Source organism: Chelmon rostratus, chromosome 5 (genome assembly GCF_017976325.1).
Source record: "Chelmon rostratus isolate fCheRos1 chromosome 5, fCheRos1.pri, whole genome shotgun sequence".
NCBI lineage: Eukaryota > Metazoa > Chordata > Actinopteri > Chaetodontiformes > Chaetodontidae > Chelmon > Chelmon rostratus.
In genome coordinates, this window is record NC_055662.1 from 20769435 (window position 1) to 20785403 (window position 15969).

The 15969-nt window shown below is 42.7% G+C and overlaps 1 protein-coding gene across 1 annotated transcript; it reads left to right on the forward strand.

Moving 5' to 3' along the window:
* Positions 1–352: 352 nt before the first annotated feature.
* LOC121606942 (RILP-like protein 1) lies at positions 353–15602 on the forward strand. Its single transcript, XM_041937563.1, has 8 exons — positions 353–853; positions 1332–1482; positions 2935–3053; positions 3153–3428; positions 3556–3744; positions 11991–12154; positions 12247–12339; positions 12548–15602. The coding sequence occupies exons 1-8, from the start codon at positions 563–565 to the stop codon at positions 12639–12641; spliced, it is 1377 nt and encodes a 458-aa protein (XP_041793497.1). The 5' UTR covers positions 353–562; the 3' UTR covers positions 12642–15602.
* Positions 15603–15969: the final 367 nt, after the last annotated feature.

Sequence of the window (15969 nt, forward strand, 5' to 3'; positions counted from 1 at the left end):
AAACGCAGACACGACGTTGTACCTCTGCTGACCTGACATTCACGGAACAGGCCCATACAATGTTGGTTAATGTATTATTAATAACAATTTTCTTATTACTGTTATGTTACCCTACGTCAATATTAAGCACAGCTGCGCATCTATCAGCCAGTATCTCTATCGCATATGCCTTATTTGCATATACGCCAGCTCTTTATCATCCGCTGTTGCACAATTCGCACTTCACCGTTTAGCCTGTCTGAAGCAAACACGCGGCAACGGCCATCGAAATTAACATCTATTATTTATTCACTGGAACGTACGATAGCGTGGTATGTACTGCCGTGAACTTGATATGTACGACTTTTCCCGATAACTTTGAATGCCGCACCAAAAGTGACACAGTGCTCCGGACAAAGTTTAGACTGTCAACAAACTGGAACATGTTCTCGCCATGTTCACACACGTTTCGGCTGGCTTATATAAACTAGTTTTTCCACAGCAAATGTGTGTCTGCTTAGAGTGTCAGAGGACAGAGAGATATGCTGAATGTCGGGCGTTTTAAATAAAGCAGAGGACAGACATGGAAACCTGCGTTATGTCGGCGCTGGACAGACCCGCGGCGGAGCTGACCGTTATGGATGTGTACGACATAGCGGCGGTGCTCGGACAGGAGTTTGAGCGGATTATCGACCGGTTTGGGTGCGAGTCTCTGGTCGGTGTGGTGCCCAAAGTGGTGCGGGTCCTCGAGCTGCTGGAGGCGCTGGTGAGCCGCGGAGCTGCCGCACAGGAGGCCGAGGAGCTGCGAAGGGAGCTGGATCGACTGCGGCAGGAGCGGAGCGACAGATACAAGCAGGAGAGGAAGCACCAGAAGGTCTGTGTGTATTCCTATGAACCTGTGTGTGTGTGTGTGTCTACCTGTATGTTTATCTGTTTGTGTGTTCTGTCTGTCTGCCTGTCTGTCTGCCGCTGTGTGCATGTGTCTTGTGACCTTACTTACATGTTTACCTTTCAAGGTAAGTAACAGTTAATGAATGTGTGGTATACTTGACGTTGACTTTACCACATTGTTCATTTTCAGAACACCTTTAATGAGCTCAAAACGCCTTAAACTTTAAATATGATAATATGATAACAAACATGATAATATGATGACAAAACCAAGTAATAGTGACATTTCATGGATTTTGGAGGCAGCAAAGAAGTGAAGTGTTGTTGATGCTGTCTTGCCCTCATGTTCATACAGCTGTATTTACCGTCTTCAAACAAAGAACAGGTGCTCTGAGCAGACAGTTGACTGTGCTGCTGTTCTTCCTCTTTCTTTTATATTTTCCTGTATCTGCTGTGCTCAGGAGTTGGAGCTGGTGGAGGATGTGTGGAGAGGAGAAGTCCAGGACCTGCTCTCTCAAATCACTCAGCTTCAGGCAGAGAACAAGAGGTTGTTATTGAGTCTCCCTCTCAAGGAGTCCCCCGTCACAGAGGAAGACCTGCAGAAACATGAGGGTGGGTTGACTGCAGCAGTAGCTTTCAACCAGAGTTTTACAGACGAGTTTTTGGAGCTTTCAGGATGATTTATAGGAAATCATCAGTATGTTTTTTGTACACACACACGGTTTCATCAACTTTTCCAAGTGCAATAGCCTAATGACTAGTTTTCAGTTTCCAAATTTCATTTTAAGTCATACGGTGATCGGGACTCCCTGATTTAGTATGAATGTATCTATCTAGATATTGGTATGTATGCCAATGTTGACCTTATTAAGTGGATCGGGTATGAGCAATGACATGACCAATTCACAGTAGGTGCTTTTTTGTCCATAAGTTCAATGGCATGAGTTATACAGATTTTAAATTTGGGAAAAAGAGCATTCATATGGGATTGGTCATCTTCTCAGCAAATACTCAAAGTTAAGGTATCAGAATCAGCGTCAGGAGAGAAAAAGGTTGGATCAGTTCTTCTCTATATGGTGATTATAGTGGATTGTGATGAATGGATTGTTGAAGTTGTAGTCAGGCATTAAAGATATAGTTTACAGGAATGCACCAATGTCAATGAACAAAAACAATCTATTGTGAACAATGTGTAGGCAATATAAAAATAAATAAATATGAAGAATCTGAAAATATGTTAAGCACATAACATAGTATAATAACTATAATCACAAAACAGCATTGGTTGATTGTTGCTCTTCGAAGTCTTACCATGCAGGTTGTGTTGTACAGAATCTTGTGATGGGTTTGGATACTAAACAGGTTTGGTCTTGGCTAAGAGATCCAGTGCAGATCTTTTTATCTGTTGCATGCTCACTGCAGATTTGTGTTGTGCTAAACAATCTGCTGTACGCTTCACATATTTACCCTATGTAGAGTATGTCATGTGAGATCGCACAGTATATGGTGCACGCCTGTATGTTGATGAAAAAGGAGGCTGTGAAGACAGACAGTCAGGAGCTTGTAAAGGAGACTATTTTTGAAGCAGACCAAAATATAACTCTTGTGTGAGACTTTCATGGTGGCTGCAGCTATACTTACTGTCAGGGACACAGTGCACAAACACTCCTTATAAAACATGTACATCCACATGAACGAATGAATGATATGACTAGTCTGCTCCCTACACATGATTTGTCTAGAAAAATACACACATACATACTAATTGTGTATACATTTATGGCTGACAATTTTCCAAAGCATACCATAACCTTTTAGATTGTTTCCCCACCTTTTTTGGTGCAGAATGAGAGTCAACTTAAAATGAAGTGAGAAATTAATAAAAAAAAAAACGTATGCTTTATAAGTTGCTTAAGACTTAAATAAATGCATGCAAGTTGTACTTAACATGCTAAAAATAGAAGAAATCCTGGTATGTTTTTTCTGTTGAATGGCATAGCAGCCTCCTGTTAGATTGCACTTATGTGCAAATGTTATTTCAGTGCTTTATTATGATACCCACAGGAATGTCAGAGAAAGAGAAGCAGCTGATGAAGAAGCTGAAAGACCTGGTGGATAAGCAGAGGGATGAAATCCAGGCGAAAGACCACGAGCTGACACTAAAAAACGAAGATATTGAGGCGGTGAGCATTTGGATCATAGGCAGTTTATACTTACATGGGTTTACAGTTTACTTGATATGATTAGATTTTGTCAAGTCATAGAATTTTCCTCAACTGTAGCTCCAGATGCAGCAGCATCGGTTGATAAGAATCAATCAGGACCTTCGTCACAGGATGGGAGTGATGGAGGCTCAGGGCAAGGCTCTGATCCAGCAGAGGGCCGAGCTGGAAGCTGCAGCCCAGGCGCACCAGCAGGAGCTGGGGGCTCTGCAGCTGGAGGTCACAAAGCTGAGAAAGGAGCTCCGGGGGTGGGAACTGGAGAGAGAGGTCACTAACATAGAAGAAAGCACTCTAACCACATCTGGAATTTCATCAACTACGTCACTACAGATGACGGTAAGAAAAAGGACTTTAGCAGGTTGTAAACCATTAATATAACTAGGTTCAAACTATGTTGGCCATAGTTTATAAAGTCTTGCAGTTTTTCTAGAGCCTAAGTGGATGTTTTGTGTTACCAATCCAGTCCTCTGCAGCACCATCTAACTCCACCATGAAACCAAATTCAGTGTGGGTGGAGTGTGGAGGAGACCCTGGTTTCCTGGCCAACTGCTTTGAATGTGACAAGAGTCCTTCCCTTCTCCCAGGGTCATCAAAGGAAGAAAACAATGGAGAAGAGGATGACAGTGATGAAGACACGGCAGCATTGTTTCTGGTAACACCTGCTTAACTCTGCACTGCACACAGGCCTCCTGTGGTAACAGCCGAGGCCCCTATAAGACTATTTATATTAAACACAAAGCATTATCACTCTGTCATGCTGGTGTGTCCTTAAGGCCTCACAAACAGGCTGAATACACTTCCTGCCCCATGAAACATTTGCAAAAGCGTTTTGCGTTTTTAAATCTGCTTTGTTTACATTAGCTAACAGTGTTCTCCTTCTCTGCTTTTATTGTTGCATTGCTTTCTTTCATGGTGCGGTTCTGCCAACTGTTGATATGAACTGCACCACCACTCTAAGGTTGACAGAAAGATGTGTCACTTCAACCCCAGTGTATGTGTGTCTTGGTGCACAAGCACAATAACCAAACAATACTGCAGTCTGCTTATGAAAACATTGCTCTACAACAGGGGTCGGGAACCTTTTTGGCTGAGAGAGCCATGAACACCACATATTTTTGAATGAAATTCCAGGAGAGCCATACAATATGTTTAAAACTAAAAATACAAGTAGGATATTTCGATGCAAATGCAGCATGGCGTGTGTCGAAGTGCCGCTTTATATTTGACCGCTTCATAGATGCAATTTTATCATTGCATATTAGACACACAGCAGAACCAGCTTTCTCCACAAAGGCAAATTCCTCTGTCCATTCCTGCTGAAAAGTATGATACTCGTCGTCTTTTTTTCTTTTAGCCATCTTCTCAGAAGCGTGTCAAAAATTAGTTAGCTGACAGCTGGGTTAACGACACTGTAGTGCGCCCCTTTGCGCCCCTTTGCGCATGCGCACATCGACCGCTATTTTCGACAGCAAAATACGGCAGCCTCACTTAAACATTGCCTGTCACTACCCGATGTGCGTTGCCTCATCTGCGTTGCCTTTGTGATTGATGGATAGATAGATAAATAGATAGACACAACGACATGTATGTTTGCCACTTTCCCACTGAAATGTCTGCGAACCGGCTTTCTAGTCGGTGGCTCGCGCGTGCGCAAAGGATTTGTCTGCGAGCCAGATGCGGCCGTCAAAAGAGCCACATCTGGCTCGCGAGCCATTGGTTCCCGACCCCTGCCTTAGTACAAAGGTACACTGCAGTCTGGGCCACCTGACTGAAAACCTGAAAATGGAAAAGAAAGAATGCTTTTGGCTATCTGGCTAAAACCTTAACAGGACAAGGGGTACCAACATTGATGAAATATATTGATGTCACAAACTGTTAATGAACCCTCTAATTCAGGGTAGATGCGATAGAGCTGAAATATTGTGCAAGTGAGATATGCACATCAGCCTTTTTCTGGTAACTCCTCAATGTCAATGTGAAATAATTTTCTTCATATTGCAAACTGAAGTCAAGGTCTAGTTCCAACTGCTCTTTCATTATTTTAATCAGCGCATCAACAGAGGCTGGACGTGAACTTAGTTTTAATTTTCTAACCTGGTCTGGTGCAACAACACGAAGGATCATGGGTTGTGGTGAGGATGCAGCTGCCATTGTGCCAATGAAAAGAGGCATTTATGATGTTCAAAGGTTATTAAAATATACAGATCATGAACCAGTGATGCTGATTACTGCCGAAAATTAGGAGAGCAGATCCACTTTCCTGCATGCGGCGTGTTACTGGTTTTACTGAGTGATGTCACACGCATGCAGTAATGTTGAAATAATAGAAATGTTGTACTGCCATTTCTCCCCGCTGTGCCCCCCCCCCAAGTGCAGTTGGAGCTGCCACAGTATGCTCCCTTTGCCCTTGACTGTGTAGCTAGCTAGCCACCTATGTGCCAATGACAGCTGAAACAAGCAAACTTCATGTCGAAGTTCCATGAAGAACTTCAGTAGCTCATTAATGAAAAAAATATATCGCACCAGATTCAAACAAACCCACGTTTTTATACTTTACTTTTCATCAAAACATTTTTAGCTTTCTATCAAGTTAACTCTATTATATTTATGTTACAACTCCGAAGGTAATGGCAAAGGATTAAAGATCTTTCAGCAGGAGTTAAATCGGGCGCTGTATTTCAGACCGTAGGTTTATGTATTACTCCGCCTCAATTGGATGGCCGTTGCAGGTACATAGAATCCCTCCACCAGCAGCAGTAGTCCTCTTATTGAGAGCAAAATGTGTCTATGCTTTAGTCCAGGCATGACCAAACTATTCCATGAAGGGCCGTGTGGCTGCAGGTTTTCATTCCAACCAAGGAGGAGCACACCAGGCTGGACTCATTTCATCAGCTGATTATTAGGTGACCTCTTGATAGGCTGGATAAAAAACCTGCGGCCCCACTGCCCTTTATGGAATAGTCAGGACATGCCTGCTTTAAAGCACGGCATATCTCCAGGATATAACAAGTTGTTTATGTCTATGCTTCAACCCTGCCATTAGTTTAAAGAGCTGTTTTTTTTCAAACTCAAATGCGGAAGCAAGTATTTTTTCTCTGTAGCTCACAGACCTTCACTCCCACCATTTTTTCTTTTCTTTTTTCAACTGATAACTTGATAAAGCAAGTTCAGTCAATTTGACACATTTTTCAAGTCATCAAGAAAGTGACCTATGGTACCCACTTTACTCGGGGATCAGCCAGGGCTCCCTCCACCATCTGCAGGCGCTACAAAGCACCGCTGCTCAATCCTTTACAGCAACAAAGAGGCATGATCACAGGACCTCTGTGCTGCCTCCCTACACTGGCTCCCTGATAGATTTCCAAATGGTTTAAAAATGTATTGCTTACATTTAAAGGTCTATAATGGTCTTGTCCCGAAACCCATTTCTGATCTGTTGACCTGGTACGTGCCCCCTTGATCATTGGTGGATGGAGCCCTGCTGGTTCCTCGCTGGTCTCGGTTTATAAGTGAGGGTGATGGGCTTTAGCTATCAGACCCCCACACTATGAAACTTGCTGCCTCCCAATTCCCAGTTCCCTCTAAGCTGCGCGCTTGTGCAATCGCGCACTGCGTGAACATACTCAGCGCACAAGAAAATCTATGCAGCGCACAAAATAAAATTCAACAGAAACGTATTAATTAATATCTATATTTAGAACTGATATAATGTAGTTTATTAGACCAATAATATTGTTTTCTGTACCATTTTGCAACGTAACTCAATGAGCGACAGGTGTCCAGCCAATAATACCATACAGTTCACTTACGCTACGCAGCCAATCATAGCATTGACAGTGTTTGCATTATGTGCCCTGCCGAGCTAACAACAGTGCAGCGGAGTGAAGAGACGCAAATGCTAAGCCCTTATCATGGCGAAACGAACGGGCAGCGACATATCAACTCATCAAGCCAAGGTAAAAAAGACATGCAGTTCTTTAAGCATCCAGAAATCGTCTTGAAGTGGCACATTTGGACCAGCTGATGCGCACAAAGTCAAAGCAAGAAGCAGAGGAAGTCATCGACCTGGACAAAGTGTACAAGCGTTGGAGAAGCGAGAAGGACAGACGCGAACAATAAGGTAAAATTTAACACAGATTTGTGCATATTCTAGTGACATATATGTATTAATCATTAAATGCTGCTACTATTTGATAATGTATGGGCAGGGTTTCCGCCACACATAATTCATCGTGTCGCACCGCCACGCCTTCAGAATGATGATTTTTTTTTCCAGATTTAAAACAATTTTAAATGGATATATATGAACATATATGTATATGTATATACATTGTGCAAAATGTGAGTGTTTTAATGTGAACAAAACTCTATGTCTGAGAGGTGTATATGTGTTATTTCTTCCAGAACATGACCCTCACCCATGCCACAACTGGACCTTACCCAGGCCACAGCAGGACTCTTCCTATGGTTAAAGCAGGACTCTCACATATAACATACACATCTCATGAACAACGATATTTTTGTCTTTTTCATTTTATGTGGGCAAAATCAATTATATTAAAAGTAAACTAATGAAAATTGCTGCTGTAATTTGATTCTTTTAATAAGCCATGTAACTTGCTATGATCCAAGGTTTTGGACAGGCGTGATACTGGTGTGTGGCCACAGCGTACACATCTGATGTTGCTCACGGTGGTCCTCAGTGTGCTCAGGGAGCTTGTGTGTCTGCTCAGACACATGAAAAATTAGAGGGAACTTTGCTGCCTCCTGAACTCTTGATTCTTTTAAATCTCATCTTCAAACTTTTCTTTTTGTGGAAGCTTTTGGAAATGTTTGATACATTTCTGCCTCATCTGGTTTTATTTTGAGTTTGATTTTGTAAAGCTGTGTGTAACATTGTTATGAAAGGTGCTATATAAATAAAGGTAATTGTCGTATTATTATTATTATTATACATGCATTTTTTCTGTAGTGTGGAAGTCAGTGTCGTATGCCAACACCTCTGGCATCTTAAATCTCCTGGACTTTTACCTGAAAGGCAACTCCTTGCTGACATCTTCACCTTCTCAGCTTGTTGACGTGATGATATTATGATTACAGCTCACCTTGGGACGACACACCTATTGCAATAACTGAGCTGATCTATAAGACTCAGTGTTTTCACCCATTGTCTTTTTTGCACCTTTCATTCATTTTGAATTCTGACCTCCATCCAGTTGCAATGAGAGTAACTCATTCATGTCGACTTGGTTGCGACCTAAGCAGTGTGCATGTGTTTCAGCTGCAAGTCCAATAGCTTTATTTCAGGCCGTTAACAATCCTATCTACACAAACAAGACACTTAATTCCATCAAGTCAAATACAATTTGTATCGGGTTTAGTTTAAATTTGTTTATTTTATCGAAATGATTCGTTCTTTGGAGTTACATTTCATTTTGTTTTTGGAAAAAAATGTAAAGGTAATTTATGATAAGGAGGGTCATCAAATTTCAAAAAATAGCCTCCTGCAGCTCTTCTTCTTTGTCTTCTTCTTCGTCGTGAGTTGGATGTTTTCTTGCGTCGGTTGTTGGATGTCTTCGTTCCTTGCTGCCTCTTCGTGGGCCCATATTTGGTCTTTGCCCAGCAGCATCCGTTCCAGCTCTTTCTTTTCTTTTTCCCACTGCTCTGCTCTTCTGGCCCAACTCTCTGACAGTGTGGACAGCTCCTCTTTGCACCTGTCTCTGTCGTCTGAGAGCTCCTTTCTAAAGCTCTCCTCTCTCTCAGAGAGCTCCTTCTGGTGGCTTCGGTCTTCTGCTGCCAGCCGCTCTCGTAGTTCTTCGCAGGTCGCTTTGCTCTGATTTAGAGCCGACTCTGCGTCAGTCAGCTGGGCCAAGGTGACGATGTAAGCATTGGTTCGAGCTCGTCTTTTCTTGGTGGCCCTGCTGATCTGTTTGTCTTTCTGCACGAGGACCTCTTTCAGCTGGCTCACTTCTGCCTGCCACTTCTCATTCAGGGCTGTCGCTCCACTGGAGGCTTCGAGCTCTTCTACAGAGGCTCTCATCCTCTCGGGTTCGTCTTTGAGGAGGCTCTGATTAAGAGAGGCCAACTCCTCAGCTCTCTTTTTCAGGTCCTCCTTTAGCGCCCTGCGCTCGTGGTTCCAGCTTTCGATGGCTTCCTCATGTGTGCGCTTCAGATCGGTGACACGTTGTTGCAAATAGCCGATCCATTCGTCCCTCTCACCGATCCTCTTGATGGCATTCCGGAGATCGGCCTTTAACTTTTTGTTCTCCTCCTCTGCGCTGGAGAGTTTCTCCCGCAAGGTCCTTCTGTCTTCCAGAGGCGACTCCTGAGCAGAATGAGCAAAAGGATGCCGCTGTCTCTGGTTCGAGGTGTTTACCCATCTGCCACTGTCCTGAATGCACTTTTTTTTGGTTTTTTTTTCAAAAGTGCATTCTTTTTAAGGCGGAGTCAACTTCCATATATGGGCATACCTTGATCTTTGATGTCACTGTCACTGTCTATACTTAGGCACCCCAGAGCCAAGAAGCCAGTCCCTCACTTTTGGAATATTGACTAGTTGGATTAAGAGACAGTTTAGCTTTTTTTTTGAGAACATCAGATCATCAGTTCAGAACAACATTTACCGCAATGGCAAGTAGACAGGACAGTGGCAGATGGGTAGACAGAAGGACCTTGCGGGAGAAACTCTCCAGCGCAGAGGAGGAGAACAAAAAGTTAAAGGCCGATCTCCGGAATGCCATCAAGAGGATCGGCGAGAGGGACGAATGGATCGGCTATTTGCAACAACGTGTCACCGATCTGAAGCGCACACATGAGGAAGCCATCGAAAGCTGGAACCACGAGCGCAGGGCGCTAAAGGAGGACCTGAAAAAGAGAGCTGAGGAGTTGGCCTCTCTTAATCAGAGCCTCCTCAAAGACGAACCCGAGAGGATGAGAGCCTCTGTAGAAGAGCTCGAAGCCTCCAGTGGAGCGACAGCCCTGAATGAGAAGTGGCAGGCAGAAGTGAGCCAGCTGAAAGAGGTCCTCGTGCAGAAAGACAAACAGATCAGCAGGGCCACCAAGAAAAGACGAGCTCGAACCAATGCTTACATCGTCACCTTGGCCCAGCTGACTGACGCAGAGTCGGCTCTAAATCAGAGCAAAGCGACCTGCGAAGAACTACGAGAGCGGCTGGCAGCAGAAGACCGAAGCCACCAGAAGGAGCTCTCTGAGAGAGAGGAGAGCTTTAGAAAGGAGCTCTCAGACGACAGAGACAGGTGCAAAGAGGAGCTGTCCACACTGTCAGAGAGTTGGGCCAGAAGAGCAGAGCAGTGGGAAAAAGAAAAGAAAGAGCTGGAACGGATGCTGCTGGGCAAAGACCAAATATGGGCCCACGAAGAGGCAGCAAGGAACGAAGACATCCAACAACCGACGCAAGAAAACATCCAACTCACGACGAAGAAGAAGACAAAGAAGAAGAGCTGCAGGAGGCTATTTTTTGAAATTTGATGATTTTTTTTTTCCGAAAACAAAATGAAATGTAACTCCAAAGAACGAATCATTTCTATAAAATAAACAAATTTAAAATAAACCCAATACAAATTGTATTTGACTTGATGGAATTAGGTGGTGGCTAAAGTGTCTTGTTTGTGTAGATAGGATTGTTAACAGCCTGAAATAAAGCTATTGAACTTGTAGCAGAAAAAACCAAAGTGTTTCTTATAATTATAAAGAGGAAGAAAAAGGTCACAGATGTGACTACTTTATATTCCAGTGGTTGGTTTGGTGTGTTGAGAACAGCGGTGATTGACAGCCCGGCTGACCAAATCAGCACGAGTGCAGGTTAATGACAGCATCTGTGCGATTGGCTGTATGGACATTTTAGAGCAGAGATCACAGTCTTTCAGCTGAAACACATGCACACTGCTTAGGTCGCAACCAAGTTGACATGAATGAGGTGAGATTTAAAAGAAGCCAGAGAGTTTCATCGTGTTGAGGGTCTGATAGCAGAAGCCCATCACCCTCAGTCATAAACCGAGACCTGTGAGGAAGCAGCATTTCTGCAAAGGCCTACAAATAAAGCAGAAATAGTCACTAAAAGGTGATGTTAACTGTAAATTGACTGGCTGTTGGAGGCATACAGCCACGAGGCGGCAATTCCAAGTTTGTTCTGTTGTGATCAGCACAGAACCCGATGTTAGAAGCTTCTAGATGGGCTTCCCTGTGGGTTGAAATACACGATAGCTGAGGAATTTCATTTATTTTCCTTTTCTGTAATATAACAGCTCCTTTTTGTAACAGAATTATTCATGGACGGGCCTGTGGTGATGTTGAAATCTCTTTTTAAAACTAGGAGCAATTGTACTCAGTTAAGAGTAGAAAGTGTGTGTTACATATGGAAGCAAATCAAATATTACTTTAACAATTATAATGGTAATAAAGGAAAAAAGATTGCTTCATATGGCTTTTCACTGTATTGTATAATGAAGTAACTGGCATACCAAGCTCAACACTGTATATAAATACGGCAGCCTCACTTAAACAGTGCCTGTCACTACCCGATCTGCGTTGCCTCATCTGCGTTGCCTTTGTGATTGAGGATAGATAGATAAATAGATAGACACAACGACATGTATGTTTGCCACTTTCCCACTGAAATGACTGTGAACCGGCTTTCTAGTCGGTGGCTCGCGCGTGCGCAAAGGATTTGTCTGCGAGCCAGATGCGGCCGTCAAAAGAGCCACATCTGGCTCGCGAGCCATTGGTTGCAACATCACAACATCACTAGAGGCCATAACTCCGCAGGGCACCTGTACTGTTTTAGGTGGTACAACCAAACCAATTTACCCTCACCTACAGAAACAAAGTGTGTGCCCATGCCATGCAAGGAGAAATGCTGATTGTGTGTTTTGCCTGCAGAAGGTGTCAACCGATACAGAGCCAGGAGAGGAGACAGACAGCCTGGAGGAAGAGTCAGACAAACCTCGCTTCACCCTGCAGGAGCTGCGGGACGTCCTGCAGGAGAGGAATGAACTCAAGGCCCAAGTGTTCATGCTACAGGAAGAGCTGGCATATTACAGAAGGTAAATTTTGTTACCAAATTAAGATTGAACTAATCTCAACTGCGTGTGACACTGATGCGGAAGTTAACAGTTACCTCTCCAATATCCCTCAGTGAGGAGTTTGAGGATGATGTCAGCTCCATCGTTTGTGCTCCATCTCCTCCACCATGCTCCGTTTCCACATCAGAATCAGGAATTAGACGCTTGTGAGTAATGAGTTTGATGATGACCGTCACACACTTTCTTCACACACCAAGGTCTTGTTTTTGCATCATGTGAGGTGTCAATAGTGAGTGTCACCGTGGGGGTCAGAAAACTGATCACAACAACACTTTCGTTACTTTCTGTGTTTGTTTATTTTTTTCAATTCAGAATTTCCCTTTTGTCACCATTTCCATTGTCATCTCTCAACAGGATCTTCACCGCCATAATGCCGATGGTGGCAGCTGGTTTGATTTCAGACGACCCCACGTTGTTGCCAATCAGAAGACTTGTTTCCTCTGTATGACCTTGTGTTTAAATTCTTCATATACGACACCATGTCAACACCAGTTTGTTTCTCTCAACACAGTTTGTCAAAAGATTTACAACAATTGGTTTAAGGGCTGCATTACTAGGTCATTTTAAACTAAAACTGTATGGTGTTTATACACTTGAAACTGACGAACGAACCACTGTTATCTTTAGTGGTGTCTACTTCTACATTGGTAGTATTTTAGCTAACTTGGTAAGAGCTTTAAAGGTACGGCGTGTAAAATATGGCCACCTGTCAAAGGTTGCTCTAACAAATAGGGCGCAGCATATCACGAGTGTAACCTCTCACTGCTGCTCACTATGCTCTTTGCTGTAGCTTTCTATGGCAGTAGCTACGAGCTGCTGTTAGCTGGGTAGTGGTCATATAAGCTGACTGGAGTCTATCCCAAATGAGAGCTCATAGCACCAGGGGATTATTGGTGTTTACACCGTGGCCAACGGATCCAGGCTCAGCAGCCTCCCAGTGAACACAGCCAGAACTGGACCAAACACAGCCTAAGAGACCAACCAAGGCCAGTTTGACACCAGAGGGAAACAGAGCCAAGGATGATCAGCAGCTCTGACCAGGACTCTGACAAAGACATAGCAGGGGGGCACAGGATAGGCGTGAGGCGGGACAAGAGCACGTGGAAGGTTGGGCATCTGTAGCGATGTCTAGAGCTGGAATATTTTCACATCTACTCTGAGAATTAATAGTTTATTTTGACCAAACCAGAGCAGGTGGGCGATGTAACACTGGAAGGACAGGACGGATTTGGTGTGTTTTGTTTAGTTTTAGGTTAGAGTGTTTTATGATGAGTTAACTTGGCAGTTAAACTAATTTTAGTTAAGCAAAAGAGAGAAACTTGAATTCAGAATGTGTACGGTTTTAATGATCTGTTTAATAAGGAAAGTAGGTGTAAGAATATTTCCTTTCTTGGCATTTTGTGAGGTTATTTTGTTTATTAGACTAAAAAAGCAAAGAGAGCCTGTGAAACGTAGCAAACTCGCCACTTGTTACCCATCTAAAGCTATACTATTGGACTATCGCCTCTGGAGGAACAGAGTGGTATTACAAGAAAGGATGGCCCTGCGCTGGCTTGTTAGCATGCAAACTTAAAAAGGTATCTCTGCAAAACAAGAAACAGACATCTCAGAACTAATACGTCTTTTTAATCTGTTGATAACATTCATATTTAACCCCACCCCACCCCCCACCCTAAAGAACACGGTGGACACAGATCCATTAAAACTGATTACAATAAAAATAGAATAGATACAAATGCAATAGACAAATACATACACATGCATACACGCACACATACCCATATACACACATGTGTACACATACATATATATATACATATGCACATATACATATACACATAAACAAACATACAAGCTATGCACTAAGCAAGAAGTGATTCACATAGATACAATCACCATCACAAAAGCATATGGGGGAGATGGCCACCACACGTTAATTAAGTGGGCACAGTTTTAAGTTTATCTAAATGCATCAGTACTGGATCCCAGACAGAGAAGAATTTGTCCTTGGATCCCCTGACAGTATATTTTATTTTCTCTAATTGTATGAATTGTGCTACAGCGCTAAACCAATAAGTTAGTTAAGTTATAAGTAGTATTCTTCTACGTGCAAGCAATGTCGTAAAAGCAATTATGTTTTTATAACTTTTCCTTCTGTGACACCAAATATGGCCATAGTTGGTTCAAGAATGATATTCAGTGCTTCTTACAGAACTTTAAAGAGGGAAGACCAATAGGTTGCCAGGGCTGGACATGACCAAAACATATGTGTCAGGTCAGCTGGAGCGTTTTGACACTTGTCGCAGGTTGCATCTGTGTTAGGATATATTTTAGCCAGTCTTACTTTGGAGTAGTGGATGCGATGTATATAATGCTCAGTTTAGCACAGGAAGTGCTGTTGTTCACTCTTAGTAGAGCGCTCTCCCAAGTGCCATCTTCCAAATCCTCCCCCATCTCATCTGCCCATTCCTGCCCTGATCTTTGCCAGTGTTATGCTTTTAAAGGAGGCTATACATTCACCAATTCTTAAGATAAGTCTTTTCCAATGGAAATGGAATTTTTAACAATTCATCTAAACCAGAGGGCGATGACATGTTGGGATCATGATGTTGAAGGAAGTGGCAGACTTGGAAATAACGGAATAAGCTAGAATGAGGGAGGCCACATTTTTTTAATGTTTTAAACGAAAATTCTGGCCATGTCTTACACATTGTACCTTTAAATGAAGCTTAGTCATTAAAATGGGAGACAACTGGCCAAGCCTTGGCACTCTTATGTGTATTTATGAGCTCTCAGGGTTTTGCGGCTCAATGAAAAGTCATCACCTGTCAGTGTATTGCTTTATGTAAGCTGTGCTTCATTCGTTGTAATGCTGATGAATTGTTAAATAACTTAGCGCCCAGGTTTCTTACTACTTTGGTACATCCAAATACCAAAATAGTATCACTGTGCTACATAGTGTGCAAGATTTGTTAACCAGTTTGGCAAGTTGCGTCAGTAATACAGTAAGGAGTATGAACTGAATTTTCACAAGCACTTTCACGTTCCTTAGCAGACTGTCTCATTTATGTTTGGGTGTATCCAATGGAAAATTATTGTTTAGGTGCCTGAGCCTGGTTTCAAGGTGCAGTAAATGAGCTGGACGATCATGTTTCTCTGTTTTCCACTAAGAGACTGAGAGAGAGAAGCGCCAGCAGCTTATAGCCAGTACTAAGTCATCTCCTGAGCTGATGTTACTGTATACTTGCAGCACTACAGTCTGGCACCAAACTGTCGTTTACACAAGTACAATCATATTAGTAAAAACACTAGAAGATCCAACAATGGTTCCTGTAAATAAACACCATAACAACCAACATGTGCTGGGTTGCATCTGTAAAGTAATGCTTGTGCATAAATAAAAGTGAAGTTTTATTTTACATTTTTAATGTTGTTGTTTTTACTATCACATACTAATATGGCGAAGTAAATATGCTAGATGTGATACAGGCCGTGTTCATTTTTTTATCTTATGTCCAAAAAAATTGAAAATGTCCTTGTTTCAGTAGTTTTCATTATTATATTCTGTCAGAATCTTTCATGGGCATTTTAATAGTACATTGAAAATGACAGAACAAAAAGTTGAGATAAAGACCAAACATCAAATCACGTGGTTTCTCACCTGATAGTTCCAAGTTAAAGACAGAGCTCTCACTCACATTGCCCACATTACTTGCTTTCTGCGCCGTAAAAAAGACCCGCGATTGACAGTGTTGAGGGAATCATCTTGAGTCGTA